General features: G+C 32.8%; 2 protein-coding genes across 8 annotated transcripts; one reads left to right on the plus strand and one right to left on the minus strand.

Annotated features, from left to right (window-relative positions):
- The first annotated feature begins 2,477 nt into the window (after positions 1 to 2,477).
- LOC107897286 (F-box/LRR-repeat protein 14) lies at positions 2,478 to 12,136 on the plus strand. 7 transcript variants are annotated; one of them, XM_041078722.1, is made up of 16 exons: positions 2,478 to 2,853; positions 3,589 to 3,887; positions 3,968 to 4,096; positions 4,206 to 4,413; positions 5,137 to 5,283; positions 5,697 to 5,771; positions 6,266 to 6,337; positions 6,848 to 6,919; positions 7,278 to 7,349; positions 7,437 to 7,508; positions 7,729 to 7,827; positions 8,616 to 8,687; positions 10,334 to 10,477; positions 10,793 to 10,864; positions 11,279 to 11,425; positions 11,581 to 12,136. In XM_041078722.1, exons 2-16 carry the CDS (start codon positions 3,690 to 3,692, stop codon positions 11,763 to 11,765), a joined length of 1,764 nt encoding a protein of 587 aa, XP_040934656.1. In that variant the 5' UTR covers positions 2,478 to 2,853; positions 3,589 to 3,689; the 3' UTR covers positions 11,766 to 12,136. The 7 variants fall into 7 exon arrangements, with proteins under 7 accessions (XP_040934656.1, XP_040934657.1, XP_016678168.1 ...); XM_041078723.1 differs by having other exon boundaries at positions 2,478 to 2,673; XM_016822679.2 differs by having other exon boundaries at positions 2,479 to 2,853; positions 7,756 to 7,827.
- Positions 12,137 to 16,080: 3,944 nt separating this feature from the next.
- On the minus strand, positions 16,081 to 21,522 carry LOC107897285 (protein NUCLEAR FUSION DEFECTIVE 4). Its single transcript, XM_016822677.2, has 3 exons — positions 20,880 to 21,522; positions 17,098 to 17,999; positions 16,081 to 16,797 (listed from the first exon to the last, which is right to left on the minus strand). Exons 1-3 carry the CDS (start codon positions 21,207 to 21,209, stop codon positions 16,332 to 16,334), a joined length of 1,698 nt encoding a protein of 565 aa, XP_016678166.2. The 5' UTR covers positions 21,210 to 21,522; the 3' UTR covers positions 16,081 to 16,331.
- Positions 21,523 to 27,450: the final 5,928 nt, after the last annotated feature.

Raw genomic sequence — 27,450 nt, forward strand, 5'->3', positions numbered from 1 at the left:
GGTTGATTAGAGCCATTAATTGAGTTTGTTGGGATTTATATCTCAACAGGTTTAATTGAACGGTTATCCTTCTATCCATCATATCTATTGGTTTACTTGTTTCATTATCCACTTTTAAATTTCATTTATTTATTTATTTGTTATTTTAAATATTTATTCTTAGTTCTTAAATTTCTTCTTTTGTGTTTTGTTTTCTCTAATTTTTAAATTTGTTTATTTCTTCTTTCAGGTCATATCCAAATCTTTCTTTTTCGAGTCGAACAACTTGAATTCGATCTTTTTTCTGCTTCCTCCGCTTCAACTGTCTATCACTACATAACCATATTGCCTTTATTAAGCATTGATAACTAAAACTATAAAATAACACGAAAGACGCTAAAAATAACTCAAAAACACAAATTTACCTCCTAAACACCTAAAACATGATTAGACACTAAAATAACTCGATTTTACTCAAAACACCTTAAAATAACTGCAAAAAGACCTTATTTGTATATATATCAAATAATGCTTTGTCATAGGTCCCTTCCCATTTATAATGTGTATATATATATATATATGAGATCAGGTATGGCAACTTCATATCATTATAAAATATAAATACAAAATTGAAAAACTATGCATGAAAGATGAAAATGAAAAAAATATTAATTAAATAATTAAATTTATAACAACTTTCCTATTTTATAACTTAGTAATTAAATTAACAAAATTTTCAATCTCATTCATTTTTCATCTACCATAACAAGTAAAGCGTAAAGTAGTTATTAGCATTTCATTTCTTTGTAATTTCGCCATCATCATCGTCATCCAAAACAAGTTGTATCACCAGCCACAACCAACCAACACCAAAAAGTTTCTCACACTATAAATCAACCATCATTTAATTATTTTAATCATATATACCAATGGCCATTATCCTAATCTAATCCTCATTTAATAATCTATCTATATTTTATCATAATAAACATTTATTTTATGATTAAGTTTAGCTTCACAAAAATATTTATATAAATATAGTTAAATAATAGTAATTTTTTAATTAAAAGTTAAAATTCTAAGTGAAGGGTTTTTATTTTATTTCTATTACTATAAAATTATTGATTTATCACCAACTTAATTTGAAAAATATTGAATTTTTTAAAGTTAATAAATATTTTAAGGGTGATTTTACAAGTTTTTATACAATATATTTAAATAAAATAACTTAAACCACTTTTTTAAGAAAAAAAAAACTACCTCTCAAAAAAATCTCACTTAAGAACTATTTTCTTAGGGAGTATTTTGATGTAGAATTTGTTAAGGGAAATTCTTTTTCTTCGTGTTTAGATGAAAAATTTTAAAATTTTTTATATTTTTAAAATTCTAGTATTTTAGAATTTATAAATTCAAAAGGTTAAGATTTGTAATTGCTTTGTTTGGATAAATAATTAATTTAGAAAAAAATAAATTAATGAAATTTTATAAATTTTAAAAAATAAGAATAATTATATTAAAAATAAATAATATAAAAAATATTCAATATAAACATTGTTATATTTGTAAAAAACTATAAATAGTTATAATAAATAAAAATTTTAAATATACATATATATTATAATTATATAACACCCTGATACTCAACCCGATCATCGGACTAAGTTACAAGGTGTCCCATTTATTGCTGAAGCAACTACAGTCGAATTACATACATTTTCAAATCGATAAACATTCAAAGGCAACAAAAAACACATCATCATTTCCGGGTTTTATATGGGCTTATAAAAGCCCTTTTTGCTAACCTAAGGTCGTAAAATGACCTAATTGTAAGGATTCTAAAATTTTGGGTTGACGTTGCGACGCCGGGGAACACAACTTACTTTTTGGTGCTTCTTGTGACATTGCAACAACGATGTTGCCAGAAGAACTTTGCTCTGTTTCTCGTTATGAAGTCAAAAGTTCATCGTCACGACATAACAATCTATTTCTTTCAAAATAAACATGTTTACAAGTTAAAAGGAACGATCTATTATATTTGATTCTCAAATAATGTTTTTTAGTTATTTGGTTTGAAAACTATATAAAAGTACGAAAATAGTAAAATAGCCTTATAATAATATTAATTACCTTTTAAAGTAAGGCTATTCAATAATTTCGTAATAGAGTTAATATAATTGATTTGTGATACTAATTAAATTAATTATTATTTTATATATTAAATTTAAAATAAAAATATTTTAATAATTTCACATAACGCAAATTCAACAAACTAGTAAGGATAATATAGATATAGAATACTAATTCAAGATTTTTAAAATAAAAAAATCAAATAAGTTAAATATTAACGGAATTGATAACCATTATTTTAAAAAATAATGTTCCAGAATTTGGATAAGCATGAGCCCAAGGAAACAAAAAAATCTTTAAAATAATATGGAGGGGACCCACCGAAGCTGATCTCTCTCCTCCTTTGTTTCTTATCATATACATAATACATCATCCTTTTCAGTGCACCAAACACCGACCCAACCCAACCTCCACTCCAAAACCAACCGTCCTTTCCATCGCTTGCTCCCTCTTTTTCTCTTTTTACCTTCTGCTTCTCTCTCTCTCTCTCTCTCTCTCTCTCTCTCTCTATTCACCCATTTTTTCTTTTTCTGTAGAAAATCAATTCGAGCCTTTGATCATGATCAGTTAACAAAAGGAGGTTATTTTTCCTTTTCTCTTTTTAATTTTATTTATTTTTGTAATTAATTTCTGCTTGTTGTCGACTTTCCCTTTCTTCCTGAAAAGGAACGTTATCGGAAGAAAATTTACAAAGTTTTAGGCTTGATCATGTCGTTAAAGGCGATGCCTGCCTGTGATTCTATTTCTGTAAGCTTCATATAGTATTATTCTTTTGGATCATTTTATTAGATTATAGTTTTAAGAACCTTCGAGTTTACTTCATTTTCGAGACTAAAATATAACATTGATTTTTTTCCGGCATAAAGATTTTGATGAAATTTTGTTTTTATTGGAGTATGTAGTTTGACCTTCATAGGTCTTTGCTCTATATAATCTTACTTATTTATTTAAAGTATCTATCTCGTTATTTATTCATTCATTTTTTGTTTCTAATAATATTTTCTGCTCCTTTTTTAAGTATTGTATGATATTTTTGTGTTTTGATTACTTCTTTTACCTGAAGCTAAAGCTTGGAGTGTAGGGATTTTAGATAAAAAATTGTGAAAAATAGAAAATATTTTAATTTTAGAATACAAGCTTTACTTAGAAATATGAAAAAGAAATAGTCCAACTTTTAATTTTTTTTGAAAAAAATGGTTTAGAAAAAGACGGTTTTTGTAATTTAATCAAACTCATTGTAGTGCCATCTAAAAGTTATAAAAATCATTCATTTGGCTGCTAACATCTTTTATATGATTTTCAAACTTCATTTTCTCGTGTTTAAATTGGTTTTCCTGTTGTCCAACCAATAGAATTTTTTTGGTCTCATACATGCTGTGTTCCAATGATGGTTACGAATTGTTATATGCCTGGACATTTCTTTTCCTATTGATGATCATGTCAGCTGAATACTTATTCTTCTGCTCTCTTTCATATTTGTAGGGTGAAGTTAAGTGAAGTGAATGTTTCTGTATTTGGCAATTGAATGGATAGTGTCATGCTGCAGTTTTTATGAGATATATTGATCACTAGGTATTTCCTCAATGGGGGCTGCTTGTTCTAGGAAAAGAGACCAACTGGACAATGTAGATGGTTTTGACAGAGGGGTTTCGGGAAGATATTGCAAAAGTGGGAGTTCGAAGTGGTTAGCAACAACTTTTTCTAGACCTGTTCTAGAAATTCAAAGGGAGAAAAAGAAATGTCCATCACTTTTGGAACTATGCACCTATAAAATACGGGAGGTATTCATTTTGTTTATAGCTTGTTTTGAATCCTTCCTTCCTGTACCTGAACTGATATTCTAAGCTTGGTTCTTGAGCAGGATATAGATAATTATGTTTCATTTTCTACTCTTCCAAGAGATCTAAGTCAGCAGATCTTCAATGAACTAGTGAAGTCACAACGTCTGACTGATGTTTCTCTTGAAGCTTTTCGAGACTGTGCTCTTCAGGTAACAAGTTAAAACATCGGGCATGCTGGACTTCAAAATCATTGTCAAATATTTACTCAATTGTTGATCAGTCTAGTTGAACCATGATGCCTTATCTTCTTTGCAATAGGACCTTTATCTGGGAGACTACCCCGGGGTTAATGAGAATTGGATGGATGTCATCTCTTCACAAGGCTCATCCTTGCTTTCACTAGGCCTCTCTGGTTCTGATGTTTCGGATCCTGGATTGATATATCTCAAAGATTGCGTGAACCTTCAAGATTTAAATTTAAATTACTGTGACCAGATTTCTGACCGTGGGCTAAAACACATCAGTGGTAACCTTTTAATGCTTTACAATTCTGATCTATCAAATGCCAAAATTCCATAATAGGAAAAAAATATTAAATAACAAGTATTTTGATTGCGACCTGTGGTGCAACATAACCAGGCAAATCTGAATTCTGGCCTAAGGTTTTGACAAATTGAATTTTATCTTTCAAAGTCGCTTCTCTGTTTATATTTTGCCTCCCCCCTCCCCCCCCAAAAAAAATAAAAAAAATTAGTGATTACTCTTCTACTATTTCCTTCTTGGTCTGGTTTCTTTCTTTTCTTCCTTTCAGCTACTTCATTAACTTGATACTAGATTACCTTATGACGCATATTTTGGTGACGAAAACACTTATGTTTTGAACTTGCAATGCTTAAAAAAAGATAAATATACAAAGAACTTTTTTTAATTGTTGGTGCTTTTTTTTTGTGAAAGTACTGTTCTTACAGGAGGTGGTGGGTAGTTCATAGTTGTTTTGTATATAGTACTTTTTAAAAATAAATGGTTATTTTTTTTCAAAGATATTGTATTAAAAATATTAAATGACATAGTCACCCTTTTTATAATATTTAAAAAAAAACTGTTTTTTTTTTTATATTTTCTTAATCGAGTTGGTGTTGAATTAACTTGTGATCCTAACTCAGTTAAGAGTTAAACTTTTAGTATAGATTCAACAATTTTGCATATCTTGGTAATTTTCTATGTCTGCATGTGACGTGAAATCTTTTAGGTCTCTCAAACTTGAGGAGTCTCACTTTTCGGAGAAACAGTGCAATCACTGCACAAGGAATGGCTGCCTTATCTGGCCTAGTAAACCTGATGAAGCTGGACCTGGAAAAATGTCCTGGGATTCACGGGGGGCTTATTCACATCAAAGGTAGTTTTCTACTTGTATGATTGTCTTGTCTCTACTTTTTGGTTTCTTAACAAGGATTTTTGCTGTTCCTGAGGCTGCAAGCGCTCCTGAGGAACATATTTTGGAAGAGTAGCATTATGGGCCATCTGAACTTCGTTCACCCTTCCCTCTTTCTCCTCTTTTAGGGTGCATGATAGTTAGTTCAACTTCAGCTGATTTGAGTTGTTAGTTCTTAAAGTTTACTCTACACTAGTGGAAATGTTTGAATGACAGAATATATAAGGAGATGATTTCATGATGGGTTTGGCCTTTCCCTTGACTAGTTAGCATATACTGAAATGCACTTCTTTGGGGTGTTATTCTGCATATAGTTATGGATGTTGTGTTGGCATTATTTTATATTTGGCTGATGAGCTCTGTTTATCAATCTACAGGTTTGACAAAGTTAGAGTCTCTTAGTATTAAATGGTGTAATTGCATAACAGATGCTGATATGAAGCCTCTTTCAGGTGATTCTTACATTGTGTTTGCTACTGCCATTTGGTAGATTTTTCCAGAACATTATATTCTCCAGTTAACTCTCTTCTCATTTTCTATCTCCCACATAAATATAGTTGTGTTTTTACCTTCCTTCTGAAGAAACTTGTCTTGCCTTGACTTGAACTTGGCTTATATTTAAAAATTTTCCGCTCTCTTGACCTCCGGTTGGCTATATATATATATATATATTTCCCAATGACTCGACTGTGCTACCTTTGTCATAGGATTTGACAGTTGAAATTGCTCTTTTTGTAGCATTCCAATAGGCCATCATTACTTGTTGGAATCATATTTTTCTCTTTTCAATTGTTCTTGATCCTTGTCTTTTCTTTGTCTGGCCACTTGGTCGCATGAAGGTTAAGAACACTTTTAAATGGATATTGCTTTAATTTGCTGAGTAATACTAATATGACTTACTTAATTCATTTTTGTATCTGCACTAACTTCTTTTATCATGTTTTAGGGCTTACAAACTTGAAAAGCTTACAGATTTCCTGTAGTAAGGTTACAGATTTTGGCATCACTTATTTAAAAGGTACTACATGACAATTTCATTTGCTGCGATACTTGACCTTATGGTATTAAAATGAATATGATAAATTGACAGATAGTTTCTTCTGTTGGGCTGCCCAGATTTGGGTGGATTTTTATGAGTCTACAACCCCCTACCCCCCAAACAGACACATATAAAGGCTTTACTCTAAACTAAGGTGGCTGATATTAGAAGGTTTGTTTGCTATATGCATGCCTAATTCCATCAAAAGAAAGTCATTTTAAACCTCTGGACCAGAATGAATCAGTTAGTTTTTTAAATTTCCTGCTTAGGTCTCCTTTCTCTAATTCTTGGTTTACTTGCTTTTTGTGCTAGTTGTGGTATACAATTTTGCCTTGTGGAAACTGGATTTTTGTTTTAGTTCATTTAACTTGAGAGTTAATGCTCGAGTGTTTTCTACTTATAGAAGGTTATAGGAATTCTGTAGTTGGCTGCTGCTGATTTCTGAATTCTTATTTCCCTGAAATTGATTTTATTTCTAATCTGTTCCAGGTCTGCAAAATCTTTCTGTTTTGAACTTGGAGGGCTGCCCAGTTACAGCTTCGTGCTTTGATACTCTTTCAGGTATATATCTTTTCATCCATACTGCTAACCATTTTGAGCCAGATGGAATCTGGAACTGCAAATTGCAGCTCTGTTTCTGCTGTTAAAACGTGATGTTTCATTTAAATCATCCATTCCCTTCCCTTTTCCAGTTCAGTATTTTGGTGCTCGTGACAGTAACTGCTTTTGGGTTTTATAAATCTGTTTGGGAACTCCTGATTGTGTTTCTTACTGATTAATCTTTTAGTTTCAACATTTTATCATGTTATTGTGAGAAAATTTCAAATTGATCGATCTATTGTATAAAATTTAATTTTATTGCTTCGGGTACTTTGACATAAACATGACATTCTTGACATTTTTCTTTCTCTTTCCGTAGTGCTTGTATCTCTGTTATTTTTGAATCTTAGCAGATGCAACTTATCCGATGATGGATGTGAGAAGCTTTCTAGTAAGTTTCATATTTACCCATTCCATGTTTGTAGAGTTAAAAAAGTTCTGAGATGGCCTTTGACTTATGGGTATTTTCTTTTGACAGAGCTTGGTAATCTGAAAGTATTGAACTTGGGTTTCAATGACATCAGTGATGCATGTTTGATACACCTAAAAGGTGCTCTCTCACGTTGTTAGATAGCATAATAAACTATGTATTTTTGTTTGATATATGTCGACTCTACTATTTTGAAGATCTGATAATGAAGAGGATATTGGTAGAACTGAAATTATTTATCCACATAATGAGATTATTCTTTGTGGAACATGTTATAAAGTGTCTTGTGATATATGTATTTTTTGTGAAATTTCTTAAATTACTTTTATGGGACCTACAGTCCATTTCTTTTGTAATACTTATTTAGGTTTGACAAATTTGGAGAGCTTGAACTTGGATTCATGCAGAATTGGTGATAATGGGCTGGTTCACTTGACAGGTTATTAGTAACATTCATTAATATTTCCTTATTGTTCGATTTGGGGCAATATGTATCATATAAACATTCAGATATATGCATATTTAAAGGGAAGGAAACAACTCTTCCAAAAAAGAGAAAAAAATGGGAAGAACTCAAGAGATAGAGCAAAAAGTTGTAGTTGCCCTCACAAGAAATTGAAAATTATTCTGTAGCTATTGGAATAAGTTTACTTTCTCTTGCCAGTGGAAATTATTTTCTCTAGCAAAAAGAAAGTTGGGGTTGCCCTTGCAATATATTAGAAAGTCTTTTTCCATAGCTAGTGGAATAAGAATGAACTCGGGAGATTTAGCATAAGGTTGTTTGGAGTTGCTCTCACAAGATATTGGAAATTATTCTCTCTAACTAGTAGAATAAGTTTATAAGTTATCTAAGGAATAAAACAGTATAATGAGTTTATCGGAATAATAATATTTGCTTTTTGGATTTCTTTGCAAGAGACTGCCTTGTAAGTAATGTTACCGTTGCCTTTGATATATGCGGTGAGGTTATTGCCATCGGAAACCTAATTAACCTTATTCTATGTTTGTGAAGGAAATAAATGTTTTGAGATTCAAAATTGCTTCATTTTTCGAGTATAAATAATTTAACTAAATGTTCCCTGCATTTGCTTGTTTTCATCTGTTAGTTCATTTCTTTACTACACTCATTTCATTAACATAATTTAATAGTCTGCCTCTTAAAAAAGCTGTTGTTTGAACACCCGAAAGAAGTGCTGATGTTTGCATGTAATTTTTTTGTCTGTTTAGGTCTTCAAAATTTGAAATGTTTGGAGTTGTCTGATACTGAAGTTGGAAGCAATGGTCTTCGCTATCTTTCTGGTTAGCTATCCACCTTTTCTCTTTGTTTGACATCATTTATGGTTCAGTTTTGTTGGTAAAATGCTTTTAAATTATCTGGTCTTGCCATCTGTTTAGTTGATTCCTTGTTGCAATTTGCTCTGTGCTCCCATTTAATATCCTGATTTCGTAGCTTTCTTAAAGCTCAGGAGATTTTCCTTTCTGATATAGGTTTATCTGCTGTAGGGAGCTTTTAGAAATTAAAAACCTTAACTGTTTCAAGTTGATAAGATCCTAAAGTTGTTGGCGGTGATGAATCAATTATGATCTGTTGTAATAAGTATTGTAAGCAGTTGTTGGTGTAATGATTTACTGGAATACTCTCATTCCTCTTTGCCTGGAGGAACGCTTGGCATTAAGTGGATGATACTCAGCTTTTGCTATTAAGATCCCCCCCCCCCCGCCCGCCCACCCACCCACCCACCCGCCCGCCCGCCTGCGACTTAACTGAAGAGTAAATGAGGGAGTAATAGTTAGATGTGTCAAATACACCCAAATCCAATCAACTCAAATCAGTGTCCAAACCAACTCGTTTTAACCTTTAGAAACTCAACAACCCAAACTCGAACCTGCTTAACCTGAAGCCAAATGATCCAAACCCATAATAATTCAAATTCAGAATGAGCGCAATCCGAAATGACCTGAATCTAGAATGAGCCTAGCCTAAAATGGTCCAAAGTATGATTAAAAAATAATTTTATTAAAATAATACATATGATGTAACTTATTAATTTGTTCTAACTTCTAATATATAACATGTTAATTGTGATTGTCATTTAGGATTCTGATGGGGTATGCAAAAATAGCTTGATATATAAAAATTGATCATACTTTCATATTTGTTCTCTTATTTAAATGTATAAATAAATGTGTAATGTTTTACATTTAGCAATCAAATTATTGTATATGTGTACGGTCTATGATTATATTATATGATGATTTTTAGTATAGGATTAATTTAAAAAATTATATTGAAAAGTAATAACTATTTAGTCAGTTAAAATTATTTTTCAGTGTTTCACGCTTCTATATTATGGATTAATTAATTTAAATTAGAAATAAATTTTATTATATTCAATTCTAAATTTTTTAATTATTATTAAATTAATAGAGCATTGAAGTGTCGGAAGAATATAGCGACAGACTAGAGTAGTGGAGTGCTAGAGCATTCGAATGCAGTAATGGAGCATTGCAGTAGTGTAGTGTTGGAATGCTGGAGAATTGGGAGTAGAGTACTGAAGTACTGGAAGCATGGAGTGCTTGGTTCAAGGGAGTGCTATTATCAGTGAGCGCTTTCAGTAGTGTAGTCTGCATTACTGCAGGCGATGTGTTATCAGGGAGTACTGTCAGTGTTGCCAAAAGAGCTGTTGCTGGAGAGCATTGCCTAATCAAGTTGTGCTTGTATGACATAATGCTAAAACAAACAGCTAGTATATGTCTTCATGCTTGAGGTAAAACCTAGGGGAAGCAGATTAATGAAGACAATTTTAAGTTGTGAGAGAGCGGTCACCTTGTTTGTCTAGTCTAGAGAACTAAATCATTCAATATGCTTATTGAGAACAGTACTTACTTGAACAATCTAGTAGTTCTTATACTTGATCATCCAATTTTTATTGTTTTCCTTGTAGGTTTGTGTAAGCTGGAGAGTATAAACTTGTCATTCACTGTTGTTTCTGATGGTGGATTAAGAGAACTGTCTGGACTAACGTCTCTTAAATCACTTAATCTGGATGCTCGTCAAATCACAGATGCTGGACTTGCAGCTCTTACAAGTAAGACTATACAAAGCAGTTGTCAAGGACAATTCTCTAAAGCTTTTCATGCTTCTTTCAATTTTTTGAGTAGGCACTTTTATCTGTAAACTATGATTTGATTATGATATATGTTCACGTTTCTGCCAACAAGCTAATTGTCAGAAAACCAGTCAACAAGAAACACATGTTTCATGTTAAAGCTCTAAAAAGCAACTAAGGATATACATCAACTGTTCTTTGGGCTTTGGCAAGCACCTTAGGATGCTTTACTTTTGGATCATGTGCATACTAGGTTTATTGTATTGCTCTTATTTTCTTTTCTTCTTGAGGCAGGTTTGACTGGGCTGACTCATCTTGATCTTTTTGGAGCCCGTATCACAGATTCTGGGACAAGCCACTTACGAAGTATGATTAGTACTTAATTTTGAATGCCATTTCGTATAAGACAATTATTTTACTTACTCGTGTTTTTGGATGGCCAACCATATTGATAGTTTTGGAACTATGTTATGTGGACTCAGGATAGGGTGTTAGATATCTACTTAAGTATTGTATACAGTGAATTTTCTAAATTATTTCTGCAGCTCTTGTAATACCCATATGTGCTAGTGTAAGGTTAAGAGTCCATATAACATGGTTTAGGAACTCCTCTATTTCCCCATAACAGATGCATATCTGCTTTGATATCAATGTTTACTTTGCCCTTTGGGGGAAGGGTGTTGTATTAACAACCTCTTATATTACCAATGTACCACAAGTCTTTTGATCTAAAAGTACACTGGATATTTTACTTTTTGAGAATGGATCATCTGCTTACAGATTTGAAGAACCTGCGCTCCTTGGAAATCTGTGGTGGAGGATTGACCGATGCTGGTGTGAAGAACATTAAAGATCTTTCATCCCTGTCGCTGCTAAATCTGTCACAGAACTGTAACCTGACAGATAAAACTTTGGAGATGATCTCCGGTATTGCTGTGACTCTATACTTTGTTATTTTCCTATGTCGAAGGGAGGTGGTTGAGAATGATAAAATGTAGCTCGTATATAATTGTAGTGTAGAGTAATAGTAACCAAAGCGTTGGATCTGACACATGTAGTGCACTGCCATTAATGCATTGCAGGGTTGACAGGATTGATCTCTTTGAACGTTTCAAATTCCCGTGTGACAAGTGCAGGATTGAGACATCTAAAGCCCCTGAAGAACTTAAGATCTCTGACCTTGGAGGCTTGCAAGGTCACAGCAAATGACATAAGGAGGCTTCAGTCAGCTGGTCTCCCTAATCTGGTAAACTTCCGCCCTGAGTAGTAATTATGTTTATGGTGGCGTTGATATGTTCTGTAGATAGCTTTTATTGGGGAGGGAGGGGAACGCTGCTATCTGTATATGTGAAAAAGTTGAGCAGATGTTGGGACATATTTGTACATATGGGGTGATTGAAAGCTAGTTAATGAAGCAGCTTAATTTACTTTAGTAAATTTAAAGGGAGGGGCTGAAATGGTCACTTTCTTTAAGGGCTGCGGTTTTTAGATGAAAGAAGAATAATCAAATTTCTGTAAATATGCTTCGAATGATTTATCAGCGGTGTGTGCTGTACTGGGTGAACTTGTGTACAGTTGTACGTACCGGCCCATTATCATGAATTTTATTTAGTTTGAATTATGCTTGAACTTTTCATACTCCCTTATCTTTATTTTTATTTTCAAGAATTAGTCTTACTTTTAAGATTTTTAATGGTACTTTTGTTTTGGTTAAATTTAGTTTCATCGTAACACATTTTTTATGTTGTTATTTTTTTAATTTAAAATATTACATTTAACGAATTTAATAAAAAAAGGTTGATGGTAATTGTGATTTAAGTTTTTTTAAAATAGAAGTGGAAAGATCATTTTTAAATGGAAATTGATTTCTTTTTTACCGTCAGTACCATATTTCGTCACTAATTGCGATCAAGGCTGCTTTGTGTTGCATTGAACCAAATATATACGTTGATTGGGATCATAGGAAGATGTTAGTTTAGGTTATTATGGGAAGATCAAATATTATGCCCTGATTTTGGGTCCAAAAAAGCAATCTTGGATTTAATGGTGGTGATCCCTATTAGGACAAATGCATATGTCATTCATGTTCGACCTACATACGAGCTTGAAGGATGATCTCCTCAACAAGGTAGGAAGGATCGCAACTTTTGTGGAAGCACACCGAAACCGATGTTTTGAGGGATTAAATTCAGCACGGGCTTGAATTTTATCGTTCTAGTTGGCTGAAGTTTTCATTTAGTCCATGTTTTCCCTGTTATACATTTTTCCCTACAAAAAACTGTGGACACCTTGGTGTTTCATGGATCAGCTCCTTTGATATTGAGTAGGAAAAGGTCATTGGCATTAGCATCGGTATTGCTGGCTCTTATATACTTGGGTCTACAATGATCCCAAATATATGGACAGCTTTCAAGTTTACAGGGGCAACGACAGCTGTTTCGTTAGGTTTTACATTCCCAGTTTGATTGCACTGACGAAAGGGAAACAAGACAAGGGTTTGAGGTCGAGCAGGGTGCAGAGATCTTTGTCATGGATGATGTTAATATTGGCTATAACAATTGGGAATATTTATTTGTTGTTAGTACACAGTCAAATGGTTATGGTTGATTTTTAATGTGCCTGCCATTATGCTAGCATATCCCATATTGTTGTTTAATTTGTACCTATGTTTTTTGTTGTTATGTTTTGAAATGTACAGTTCCAACTTAAAAATAAGATCTAAAGGGTTTTCTTTGGAATTATAAATATTCATATATTGTATATAGGTAATTTTTGTATGATAAAATCAGATTTTTTTTCTTCATTTAGAATTTTTATTAGTGTTAAAATAATATTTTCGACTAGTGTCATAGATAGCGATTAAAGTTTGTGGTAATGATTGTGTAAAAAGTGTATCATGAAGTTCAATTGAATAAATGAGGCTCATTCGAATTATATGAATTGACCTAATTTGTAGAATATGTGGAGAAGTCTGTCTACTTGAAGCCTTGGTAGTTCAGTGAAGCACTTTTGAATTAATAGAACTAGAACTACCTTGGTAAATATGAAAAATAATATTAAAAAATTTGTAATTTAATAAGATATGATTTTGTAATATTAAGGATTGATGGTCAATCCTTTTAGAATCTCAAACACTTTCCCTTCTTTGTATTCTTTAGAGTAATAAAATACTTTGAGAACATTTACTCAAACACTTGACATGCTTTTTCTTATGTCGTTTTATGTTCTTTCGTTGCTCATTTGTTTTGAATTAGATTAATTTAGACAAACTTAAAATAAAAAAATCGCCTAACACCGTACGAATTGCGTGACTAAAATGACACTGGAATGAAGATGGTTGTAATCATGTTTTTTTAAAGCTTATTGCTTATGAATGGATATTTTTATTAAAGAAAACGTCAAACATGTACATTTTTGTTTTATATTTGTTTAAGGGAAGTATTTGGCTATTCACGACCCTTTAATTAATTTATTATCTCGAAGTGTTCATTATTGGGTTGTTGAAAAAGTTTATTTTTTAAAATATTATTTAATTTTAATTTTAATAGTAAATGTCTCTTTGTTAAGATATTTTTATGGGATATTATATATCTTTTCATATATTTAGAAATATATTATATATATTTCCTATTCCTGTGTGATTACTGTAGTATACTTTTGAGGTCAATGAATATTGAAATTAATTACTCTATTATTATCATGGTATCAAGAGCCTAGGTTCCCATTTTATTTATTTTTTTCTCCAAGTCGTTTGCTTCTTATTTTTTGTTTTGCTCGGTGGCGCGACGATGTTAGCCTCCGGGCTGGCTATCAATTTTTTCCATCGTTCTTAATGATAGGTGACGATTCTACTTCACCATCATTACTGCCACCACCTAAAATTGAACCTAACTCTCCGTTTTTCTTATTACTCCTATTCGATTAAAGCTCGACACTTCGATGATTGGGCTTATGCTATTCGTGTTGCACTATCTTTGTGGCTTTTGAATGCATTAGATGATGAATTGGTTAGTATGAATTATTCAAGGACTACTGAAGAAGTGGCAGTTGCAGAAAGAGTAAAGGATGCAATGAGGAACCAGTGTGTGCTTCAAATTACCCTTTGATTTGGTCATCTGTTTTTGTTGTTTTCTTGCCCCATTTGAGTAAAGGGGCTGAGGTGAAAAATATGTTTTCTTTGCTTTCGGCTTAGGCTGAGTATAGGTATATGGCTTCCTTTACTTGTGAGCTCAAGTGGCTGAAGGCCTTGCTATTGGGCTTAGGTGTTCATTATCCTAAAGCTATTTTTTTTTTGTGATCGTCAATCTACGTTACATATTGCAATTGAAGTGGATTGTTACTTTGTTAAGGAGGCAATTTAGGATGGGTTGATTGCACCTTTTTATGTTCCGATCGTTGTTCAGTTGGTTGACATTTTTACAAAGGTGGATATTATCTTTTAGAGATATCTAAATATATTGTCTATCTTTTAGACATATATTATATTATATATCTTTCCATATATTTAGGAATATATTTAGGAATATATTATATATCATTCCTATTCTTACATGACTATTGCAGTATAAATATTATATATACTCTTAAGCTCTATGAAAAAGATTGAAAAAAAATTACCCTATTCTTGTCACTCTCAAATACTAACATATTTTTTAGACGGATAGAGATTGAACGTATATTGGATAGACTTAGAATTAGACCTAAGCCTTTAATGGCTTTGCAAGAGGAAAGTGGGCTGTAATAGCGTTGAAGCTTGTGCTGTTCTTCAATGCTTAAATAATGATGAATTTAAGAGAAAATAAAATTGGAGATTCAGGAATAGTAAGAGCTGAAAAATGGAGAAGATGAGAATAGAGGAATACCTAACTTTTATACCTTGAAGGCGAATGTCCTTCATTTCATAGGTGTGCGTTGATGGCTAGCATGCCGTCAGTTTTCTTGCCAATGTCTATAAGCCTCACAGATGATGTAATTCTTGCATTTGTTGTAAATTGGTATAAGAAACTTGTTGCTCAAATTAGTATTGTAATTGTAGTTTTAGTATTAAGCTACAACTCTTTGTTTATGAATGATTAGGATTAATCATTTGCTTTGCTTTGGGATTTGCATTATCTCATAGTCCAAAAAAGTGGGCTCTTGTCCTTCTTACTCGAAATATAACTATTCAGTTTATTTACATAATATTTCATTAAAAGAAATCGAATATTAGCATTTACAACAATTTCTCTAGGATGCCCTTTATAATCTCAAAAAGTAAAAAAATTGGGTCACAAAGCCAGAAAATTTTTTTAGGGGGGGCCGGATGAAATTTTAATTTTTTATAGTTTATATTTTTATAATTTGTAAAGGATTAAATTGAATTTTTATAATTTTAGGAGGGGCCAAAGTGTAATTTTACCTTTACTAATTTAAAATTTTTAAAAAATTGTAAGGGCCTAGAGTGAAATTTTCCATTTTAGGGGGGCCGGGGCCCATGCCAGCCCCCCCTGGCTACGCCACTGCAATCAACCATGAAAATTTCCTTCACAACCATCTTCATAGAAGCACAGAAACAAATTTTATAACTAAACTATGAGTGGGAATGCAATAATAATAAGTTAATATATAAAAATTTTTAATCATAGTTAAGATGATACATTACATCCCTCTGAATACAACCGCCAAATATATGAGCACTAAGCTCAATGACCTACTTTACTTGATATAGGCTCAAAAGTGCAGCAAAATTTGCAGCTAATGTGAGGGACTGCTTAGAGACCAAAATTCGTGGAGCAAACCGATATAAAACAGGCATATCACCACTTTCATTCTGGCAAGTGAGTACTTTGGATTTTCAGTGATCCGAAGCCCGAGGAAGACGAAATGAACCAGAAGCATATAGCATCTGATAAACTGGCCGTATTCTAATTGTTAAAATCAAGCTCAAGAAGCTGCCTAGACCACAGATGCCGGCTAAAACAAAGAAAGTGAGTCTGAAGCATTCAGGTCCCAAGCAGGTGGAACTTCCTTGCTTAGCAGCTTCAGCATCATAAACATAACCAGCAAGCAGACCTGAGAAAAGAAGTGCACCTACAGGATTTCCTAGCAGCATAAAGCTGTAAATGATACCAAAATGTTCCAAGCCGAAAAGTTCAGATGCTGTAGGAACCATGAGATTATATTGAAATCCGTAGCAGATACCAAGCAAAGCAGTTGAAACATAGAGGGTACCACTGAAAGCTAATGCATACAGAACAAATGCTATGACCATAACTATTAGCGTGCAGGCCATCCACAATGTTCGAGGAATGGTTCTCGTCCTGCAAGAACACAAATCACTTAGAATAATGCCTCATAAACAAGGGAAACTTTTAATATAAACTACTAAGTCTAAAGTCCGTGACTGGAACAAAGTTTGGATAGAAGTACTAGGAACATTTCCAAATCTTCAACTCAACCACCAACCTAAGAAGCTGTTCCTTTCAAGCAAAATGTGTATGGACAAGGAATCATGACAACAAAAAATAAGAGAATTTAGTAGTTCTCGCTCTGGTGTTGAATGATTACAGAAAAGGGAAACAAGATATTTAGTGAATCAAAATTTTATAATGAGAAATAACCTGACAAAGTGTTCTGAAAGAGCACCCGAGCCAAGACGACCAACGAAATTGCAGAAGCTAAAAAGAGAGAGCAATATTGTTGTATTCTCTACTCCAAATGCAAGTCCGATTTGAGCCAAGTTATTGAGAACGGTAATACCAGAACCAACTCCAAGAAAATATACAATCCAAAGAAGCCAAAAATCAGCCTTGATAAAAGCTTCACGAAACTTGAAGTCCTCCCCCCTCCTGGGTCTTCTTTTCTTCTTCACTGCCCCCTCTCCCTCAGCAAGAAGAGTTTCTACATCCGAGGCGTATTCACTTTCAAAGAAACTTCCAAGATTTGAGGTTGATGAAGATGGAGACAACAAAGGAACAGATTGACTAGGAGCACCTTCTCCCTCAGCCAAATGCTCTGTTGAACCTGCCAAGGGTGTAATTGTCTCTGCATTGGCTCGAAAAAGTGACATCTTGATCGGAATTCCAAGAGGAGAAAGCAAGAAGAGAAATACAATAGCAAGTAGTACATGTGAAACAGCATCACTTAGAGAAACCTTGTCATATATAATTGTTACTGTGAGAAGATAGATAGCAAGCAAGACACTAGCAGCTTGGGTAAAAACAAAGTGGACATGAACTGAAGAGTCTTCTCCAGAAGGAGGAGTGCAAGGGCGAACAAAGTACATCATGGCCAAACATATAACTGGAATTCCAAGAGTAAGGAACAGCAGCAGTTTCGAAGCGGATTGTTCAAGCAGCAAGCTGTATAATACAGTATATACAGCGGCACTGATCCCAGAATAACCTTTGAGGATGCCAGCAACAGTACCCCTACTGAGGGGGAAATTTCTCATGTTAGTTACTAGCACTGCTGTGCTAAACCATGCATTACTATTAGAGGCAACCACAAGTGCGATCCATAACTGCCATGGCATGGAACATGGGTCAAGTAAGTACATTAAACATAAAAAGAGAATGAGAATGAGAGAAATTAATAACTGTAAGCCATACTTTTCAAAACCATCTGGTTGGAGACGCTAACAAAAACAAAACTGTAATGGTACTTTGATATTTTCTTAGGGGTATCCATCAACAGCCACACATCTCTTCACATTCCAAACGAGACAGGGAATAAATAAAGAACATAAAATCCCATTTGAGAAAATGACCTATGAGATGCTTACCAGCAGCAACAGAGCTACTATTTTAACTTTCTGCTACATCAAAGTATGAAGAGCAAGAATAAATAGGTAGTGAAATAATTTACTAATTACAGGTTTGGAAATGCTCCAGTGAAGACCTAGGAATATCAGTAAATTGCTTGTAGGAAACACAAAATGAAACTGATCAACAGTTAATACCAACATAACCAGACAAGAGAAGTGCCAGATTGGCATGAGTTTAATATCAAAACTTAAACAAGGTTAATTTCCTTCATCACTTATCTTCTTCTAAATCAACCCGTACTACTTATTGTTTGGATGGTACGAGTGATCCAAAATGCTCTCGGTAATCTCCAAGGAGAACAGTTTGAAGTAGGGGTGACTATTCGATCGAGTCGAGTCGGATCGAGTCAAAAAATTTCGAGTTAGTCGAGTTTACAAATCCTATTTTGGCAAACGAACTCAATTTGAATTTTTTTTGAATCGGATCGAATTGAGTCAAAAAATTTCGAGTCAAGTCAAGTCGAGTTAACGAATCCTACTATTTTTACTCAATGTTGCACTTACATCAACCGATTATTTAACTAGTAAACGAAGTATAAAATTATTTAACAACATATATAATATAATGGTTTTGTCTTTTAACTTAATTAGTAAACTTTATCAAAAAAATGTAGTTTTAACTTTTAACTTAATGGTTTTGACTTTTAACTTTAGAAAAGGTAAACATTTATCAAAATGACGTAGTTTTACCTTTTCTTATTTGGATTTTCGGATAACTCGAATTGTGTAATTCATATCCGAGTTAAACCAAAAAACTTATTTTTTTATTCGAGTTGATCCAAATAACTTGATTAACTCAAATAACTGGAACTATTTAATTCAAAATTTAAAAATTTTATCGAGTTTTTCGAATCGAATCGGATTTTACTCACCCCTAGTTTGAAGTAGAAAATCTGGAAAGATTTTCCACTGAAGAAAGCAGGAAACACGAAAAATGGAGGTAAGGGAAAGAAAACACTTTTGTACAAGAAATGCATACCTTAAGAAATGAAAAATAGAAACCAAAATCAGAGGATTGTAATACCAATTTATGTGACTTAAAACAATTTGATCATCATATCATTAGCACTCATTAACACTTAGGTGTGCAAGGTAGAAAATAAAATTTGAGTGTGCTTGATAGGAAAAAAAGAAAGAAAAGAAGAGTAAACAAAATAAGAGAAATGATCCTAGTGTGTAAAAACAAATCATTTCAATTTGAAATGATGAGAGAAAATGAGATAGAGATATACATTTTTCAAAGGTTTTTTTTTTTTTTTCCTTCTCATTTTTCAACTCTATCAGCTGTAGATGAAAAAAATTACGACAAAATATTTTTTTCTTTCTATTTCTAGTCTTTTAATTTTCCATCTTTCCAATTTTCTTTTCATTATACCAAACAAAGCCTAAGATTAGAACTACACAAGTTGCTTGATTCTGATTGCTAATAATCTTCTCAAGACTCATAAAACTATAAGCTCATAATCATAATTCTGCTCTCCAAGATTTACTCAAGCCTGTAAGTACCTTTGTCCCTCCACTCCCACCCAAAACATACAAAAAGTTTTTGAATGATTTCTCCTTTGTTAGTGGATGAACAAAAAAAAAAACACTTTTTGAGGCCATGAGATAAGCAGAATACCAACCAATCTAAATGTTTAAAAGAAAACAATTAAGAACTTGGTGATATTTCAGGAGGCTTTCAGAAGAGAATTTATCAACCATTAATAAAGTACTCATTCCTCACCAACAACCAATATTGTAAACCATGAGGAAAAGAAAAGCATTGACACTTAAAAATGCATAATACAGAATCAGAAACCATAAATCCAATACGGCAAACTGGTAAGAATCTCTAGGCTGCTTTTTCAGGCAGGTAATAGGAGGGCCTACTTATAGATAAGCTTCAGGCTTAAAGCATCAAGACACAAAGATATAATTGATCTGCATATAGCAAGACAGACTGGGATATAATTTTGCTTGAAGTCATTATTACATAACTTGATGAGCTTGGTATCAGGAAAAATAGCACCAAATCATATTACTACTCAAAGTATTCAAGTGCAGGTCATAAAACACTTTTTCTCCCAACTTTATTAAGCAATTCTTCTGGTGGAGGACAGTGGACAGATTCATGGTCTTTCGTGAGCTATTAAGATTAGATCTATTTGTTGTCATTCATGGGGCATCACAGTGTTTGAACAAGCTCCAAAGGAAACATATAAAGCAGATGATTTTCCTATATCATAGCAATCCCATCTCACTTTAGCTGGTTCTATCACACCATATAAAAACTAAACTAAGATTTCCAATAATAGTAATAATAATAAAATAATGGAATCATCATGATTAAACAGTCCTCATGAAAACCTTATGGAGAAACAACCAAAAAGCAATTTGTAAAACCAATCCAATTAAGAAGAATTCACATAATTAGACAATAATTGCAAATAGATAGACAACTGATAATAGAACAAATTTCAGTATAACTAATAATAAATAATAAAATAAAAACCAATTACTAATGTCATATAAAACTAAATTTAAAACTTAAACCCATAGAATTGAAACCATGAAACATGTGATGTGAAGACTTACCACCCAGTAAGGCAGAGGATGAATAGTTTGGCTAACATCAAGCCAGATAACACCATATCCCAAGAAACAGGCAAAGACCCCAACAAGCAGCACAGTCCAAGGAGGGAAACGATTACAGGCAATACCAGGGAGGAGTCCAACACTCTCTCCAATATCATTTGCTACTCCCAAGAACGTGAGCTGTTGCTGACTGAACCCCGACACCGATTTCAGAGCAGAAGAATAGAGTGTGAAGTTGGTGGCGTTCCCAGCTGATATCTGAACCCATAAAGCAGCTGCCAACCCAACCCATGGCGGTCTGCTCCCCGCTTTCAGCTTCAATTTTGCCATTTGCTAATCGCTATCGTTGAAGAGCTACTTTTTCTTGGTTGAACTTGTTTGCTGATTTAGTAAGTGGCGACGATCGCCTATATAAAAGATTAAAGAAACAGAGCTGTTTATAGAATTTATTACTACCACCAACTATTTCCTTTTAAAACAAAAATAATTACTAGACTAGTAGTTTTTTTCAAAGGTTTTCAGAGATTTTCAATATAAATTTACACATGGATTGAAAAGGCCTTCGATTAAAATAACTCAATCATTCCCTTTGTCTTGTTCTTACTTTCTTTTCTTATCAACCGACACGTTCAGACGTTATTGTAGCTTGAGATAAAGGAGACAATAAGATAATTAAAGGCATTTGTGATTAGGCAAGGTGGGTTATTATTCCTCTAAATCCAAATTTCTCTGTGAAGTTTACAAGGGTTTAATTTATATTTGAAATTTAATATATTTTTAGAGAATTTAATTTTTGTATTTTTGGATTTTAAAATGTTAATTCAATTATTAATATTATTAATTTTTTTATTAAATTAAGGTTCATTAAAACGTTAACTTTTTTGTTATATAATTATCAAGTGAATTTTTTTTTAATTTTATAATATCGTACTAATGAATTTAATAGAAGAATTTTAACTATGTTAATAATTTGACATCAATTTTAACATTTAAAAAGTTAAGGGACTAAATTCTTAAAAATAAAAGTAAAAGAACTAAATTTCAAATGTAAAAAAAGTATAGGAACTTGAAACATATTTAACCCAAAAAATTATACTGACGAAAATAAGTTTGAAAAAAAATGTTAAGACTGAACTCGAATTTTAGACATATTTTTTAATTATTTAATTTAAATTTATTTGTACATAATTTAAATTATATAAAAATTAAATATATAGTACTATGTATAATGTCAACATTAAATAAAAATGTTTTAAATTGAAAGTTGCATGCGAACAACATAATTATTTGATTGAAAAATATGTTGAAAATATTTCTGAATTAAAAATATGATTGGGATCTTTGAAATTTTACATTACACACACACAAAAAAAAAAAAAAAAGAAGTTATGGACTAAAACTCTGTTGGGTTTAAGTATTGGGTTATAGTTGATTGGGCTGAATCGTAGGTATGGGAGAGTTAAGTAAAACGGTGCGTAGAGCAAGGATTAATGAAACGCATTGTTTGGTCATAATTTTAGTCTGTTATTTTAACTACTTTTGAAAGTTGCAATTTTATTTCTTTTCATCCCTATAAAATCGGTGTAATAGCAGTGTCAGTTATGGAATGAAAACTATTATTCACACTAATTTCTCTCTCGATTTCTCGCTTCTCCAAGTTCTACTTCCTTCCTATTTTTCGATTACGATCATAACAAGGTATCAAAGCTCCAACGTTCCTATGGCTGGGGATGGTGTTACCACACGAGGGCAGAAGGATGTGTTTGTGTTGTAGCAGGATTTGATGAAGGTTCAGGGTGAGTTGTATCAACTGGATGCTAAGTGGGGGACTAAGCTGGAAGCTAGATGACAAGGATTCTAGAAGGATATGCCACAGGAAATGCGCTCTCTGTTTGAGTAGTTTTTGGGGAACTTTTCCTCCCCGAGTGCGATGGCTGCTGCTAAAGGGAATGGAGTCTTGGGAGGGCCACCTCCTGGATTTACTCCCAAAGACCCTTTGGAAATGCCTCAACCTTGTGCCGATACCCTTGTACCTTGATCTGGTTTCCTTCAAGAGTGTCCTTATAGGTTGGAATGCCCTAGATTTGATGGTTTCGATTTCAGAGGTTGGTGGTCGGAGCTTCAACAATATTTTGCAACTGAGGGTGTGCCAAAATGTGACAAGGTATGGACTGTTATGCTGTATCGAAGGGTCGAACACTGGACTGGTATCACTTCTATGCACAGAGGCCTGGAGATCCGCACCTGCTAGATTGGACATGCTACGCAAACAGCTTGAAGGAGCGTTTTGGATCTAGTATATCTTCAAGGATTCAATGGTTGAGCTGGTCACCTTGAAGCAGCAAGGTTCTGTCGAGCATTACCATGACCCGTTTGTAAGTATACTAACACAGCTGTAGTTGCCTGAATCATATGCCCTCAGTATATTTGTTAGCAATTTGAAGTTGGAGATAAGCCGATATCTACAGCTTTTTAAACAAATATGTTGGAAAATCGTGTTTGAAAAACGCAACATAAAATAAGTTTAAGAAAAAAATCAGAGTTTTAATTTTTTTTCCAAAGTTAGAACTTGGTTGTGATAAATAAAGTTATAAATACTTAATTAAAATTGTACATTTTTTAATCGTCTAAAAGAACGCTACGATCGAGTAGTCTTCTCCGTTATCCTCAAGCTCATTCGAATAAATTTTTTTTTCACAAAATTACTAGTGGGGTAATTTTACAATTTCTCTAAACTTCTATGTCAAGTTGTAAATAAAAAATATCTCTAAAAATCTTCTGAAATAATTTTTTCGTAGGAAGAGTTTAAAGAGTTCAACAATGATTAAACTTAATCACTTTAATATTAAATTAATAAAATACTATCAAGATAAATATTAAATTTAATTTAATATTAAAACAATTAAAATAATATAATTTTTGGAATAATTAATTTGAAATCAAATTATCTGGTAAAGTCCTAGTAGGAGTGTAATTCTTCCATTACTCAACCACTGAAGAACCACCACCGCCAGCCACCAAAATGTTGTGGTCGCCACCTCCGACACGTCGTGTCCGGTGGTGTCATCGCAAGTGCGACACCCTTGCGGCACCTTGAGTAGGTTCGGCTGTTGCTGGTTTAGTCCGGGCCTAGTGACGACCCAAATGGTCTAGTCCTGCCACCGGTTGGACTATCGGTTCGACCAATTTTTGGGTCTCGGTCTCGATTTTGAGTTCTCGGGCCCAATTTTCGATTCCAGGTCTAATTTTTAAGTTCAATTACCCATTGGGTCAATTGTCTGACTTGAAAATTAATTTTTAAAAATATCATATTAATTTTAATTAATTTGATTAATTTATTTTTACTTGATCAAAACTAATTTTCTCAAAAACCATTTAGATTTTCCAAATTAATTTTTCAACAAAATTTTTTAATCAAATTCGCTAGTTAGACAATTCTCACGACTGCCTAATTTAATTTCACATCGAATAAATTGACTCAATTAAATTATTTTTAAAGTTGTAGAATTTTTTTCTAATTCAAATGCAATCCGATCGAGCTTTTGTTAAGCTAGTGGAGGGACAAATCAGATATATATAATTAGGCCCGAGTAATTACAATTATGTCTAGAAGTGTCGTTTTGATAATTTAAAATTTACTTAATCATGGAGTCAGTCCACAAGAAGTAACATGATTGAAAATTTCTTATTGTATACTCTTTACAAAAGCAATTCATCCAATTGCTTTATCCAATGACCTCGTAATGTGTGTTACTCTCATATGGTATCCTTAATTCCTTTGAGTTAAATTCGTTCACTCAATACAATCCTATTTTATCTTATTGTCATCATTGTCTCTTTTTAATAAATAATATGATCACTGCCAACAAATAGCTATAATAAATCGCTCGTTCGAGAACAAGCAACCCATGGCCACGTTCCGTATTTATCAATCCACACTATGTCAATGAAAGGGTATTGTTAACTCTTTAACCAAACAATGAGTTCCATTGTTTCTAGTTAAGTACTCATGCCATACACAAGTCATGTACCCAACATATCGGTTATCGGCTCGATCATCTTTAGAGCATAAGCCTCCATTTATATCAAAGCACATGAGTTATATACACATGATTAGTAACTAACTCAGGATTTAGGTAAATCACACAATGAACGTCACAAGTGAATTAATTCACAAATGAATTCTAAATTAATTCATCTTGGGTTCAGTCTAATGTATCATTCTTCCTGATGAATACATCTATGTCTTTACCCGTGAAGTCAACTGCTCCGATAGCCAAGACTAGACTAGTTACCTCTCCAATTGGAATTGTAGACAACATAATAATTCTTCTAAGTATTTGAATCAAATGCTCATTTTGATTCTTTTATGGGATTACAGACTCGTTTAGATTATTTACTGAAGTAAGTTGTCTTTCTCGCAATGTAAACGTTCTTATAATGCCACTTATCATTAGTTTGAACTTAGACAATCAATAAGCTAAAATTTGCTTGTCACAATTTCTCTATGCACGCAAAACATGAAAGATAGAACACACAAGAGAAATAAAAGTAAAATGTGAAATTAATTTTATTTATTTATTCATCGTTCAAATACATAGAAAATAATTACATGTTTACAACAATATGAACACATTTCCTAACACAAGATCCTTGGTAGAAGTTTTCTGTATTGCTATATAGGTGGAAGGAATTTTAGGAACTACTCTTAAAAAGGGATTTCTAGTTGACACTAGTTCATTGCCTATATTCAACTCACCACCACCCTCTTATGTTGCTACCAGACCCCCTAGTTATTCTCACTTTAGATCATTTGATTAGTCAACTCAGTCATCATCTACAGGGTTAATGGTTTCAAAGGGATCCACCAAAAGCTTAAGTCCAGCCTTGATGGCCTAAAGTATGGGTGAGCAAAACTCGATTCAATTCGAAAAAGTCGAAAAAAATTTGAGTTTCGAGTTCAAGTCGAGTTGAATTTCACAATTCGAATAACAGATTGGTGTAACTACCTTTTTGGTCCCTGTCAACTTTGAAAATAAGCAATTTGGTCTCTCTCAACAAAAATTACAAAAAAAAATTAAATAATTTTTAAAATTCAAATTATGTATAAAAATTTCAAATTTTATATTTTAAAAAATTATAAAATTTTTAAAAATATTAAAAAATATATAAAAAAGTTAAATTTTTAAAAATTTTCAAAAATAATAATTTTGGGGGACCTAATTAATGATTTAAGTTTATCATACTTAAGTATCTTATTATTATTATTTTGCTTTGAAATTTTTTTTTAAATATATATGGTTTCAAATTTATGTGCTCTAACATGGAATTAGTCATAATGTAAAAATATCTTTATTTGACATGTTTACTTTTTTAATTTAACTCAAACAATTTCACTTGATTCGACTTGACTCAAATTTCATTTCATTCGACTTGACTTGAAAAAAATTCAAATTGAGTTAGGATAATAAAATAGGGCTCATGAACTTGATTAACTCAAAATGTTTTCACTCGATTCAACTTGATTCGATCTAATGCTCACCCTAGCTAAAAGGAAACAAAATGGGCTTTATTTTAGGTGTAATGTCAAGGATCACACTAGTCACAAGTGTGTCAAGAGTTAGTTGTATTATATGTTGTTAGAGTCACCAGGTGAGGAGGAGTTTCAAGAGTGTTCAAAGCAATTGAAAGACCCTACTGGTGAAAGGGATCAAACAAAAATGTTTGTTTTGTCTCTCTGTGCAATCAAAGGATTTCAAGAGCCTTATACAATGATATTTGAGGCAAAATTGGGATTAGTCAAAGCTATTTTTTTTGTGGACACTAGGAGCACACACAATTTCTTAGATATCAGACTAGTTACCAAGTTGGCGCTACCAGGAGGAGAGCAACATCAATTAAATGTCACTATGGCTGATGGAAGGTAGTTACTTTTGAAGGGATGTGGTGCAATACTTGGCATCTAATGGCTCTGTTTAGAAATTGTGTGACCCAAATTCTTGTTAAAATAAATACAAGTGACAAGATAGTGGATCTATGAGGGTAAAGGTTGTAGTCCATCGTAGATCCCTAATAAGCAAAATATTGGATCGGGGTCGTAATTGGGGGTGGCCCCCGCGGTACGGTACATACTACACAAGTGGAATCTGTATAGAAGTTTACTTCCTCTATTTGATGTTGATTAGAATAAGGTGTTTTAACCTAACCGAATTACTTCTATTTGACTTTGATTAGAATAAGGTTTTAAACATATAAATGGATGTAATTGTCTCTCCTCTTGTATCATTTGAATTTGACATAGTGAATTTTCTTTTCATCTTTGCCAATGGTTTTTTTCCCGAAAGGTTTTCCTCGTAAAAATTCTGTGTGTTCTATTTTTCTTTTCTTTTCTTTGCAATACATTTCCATTATCAATGTTCTATTTTTTACAGGCTCATTTCTCTAGGATCCATAACTTGGAATTTTTGTTCCATGGTGATGCATTTCTCTAGTAATGGTATTCCCTACACAATTCAAGGCATTTTACTATGAAACATAGAGTTAACGAGTCAGAGACAGGTTACAAAGTGGC

The sequence above is a fragment of the Gossypium hirsutum genome, chromosome A10 (assembly GCF_007990345.1).
Source record: "Gossypium hirsutum isolate 1008001.06 chromosome A10, Gossypium_hirsutum_v2.1, whole genome shotgun sequence".
NCBI lineage: Eukaryota > Viridiplantae > Streptophyta > Magnoliopsida > Malvales > Malvaceae > Gossypium > Gossypium hirsutum.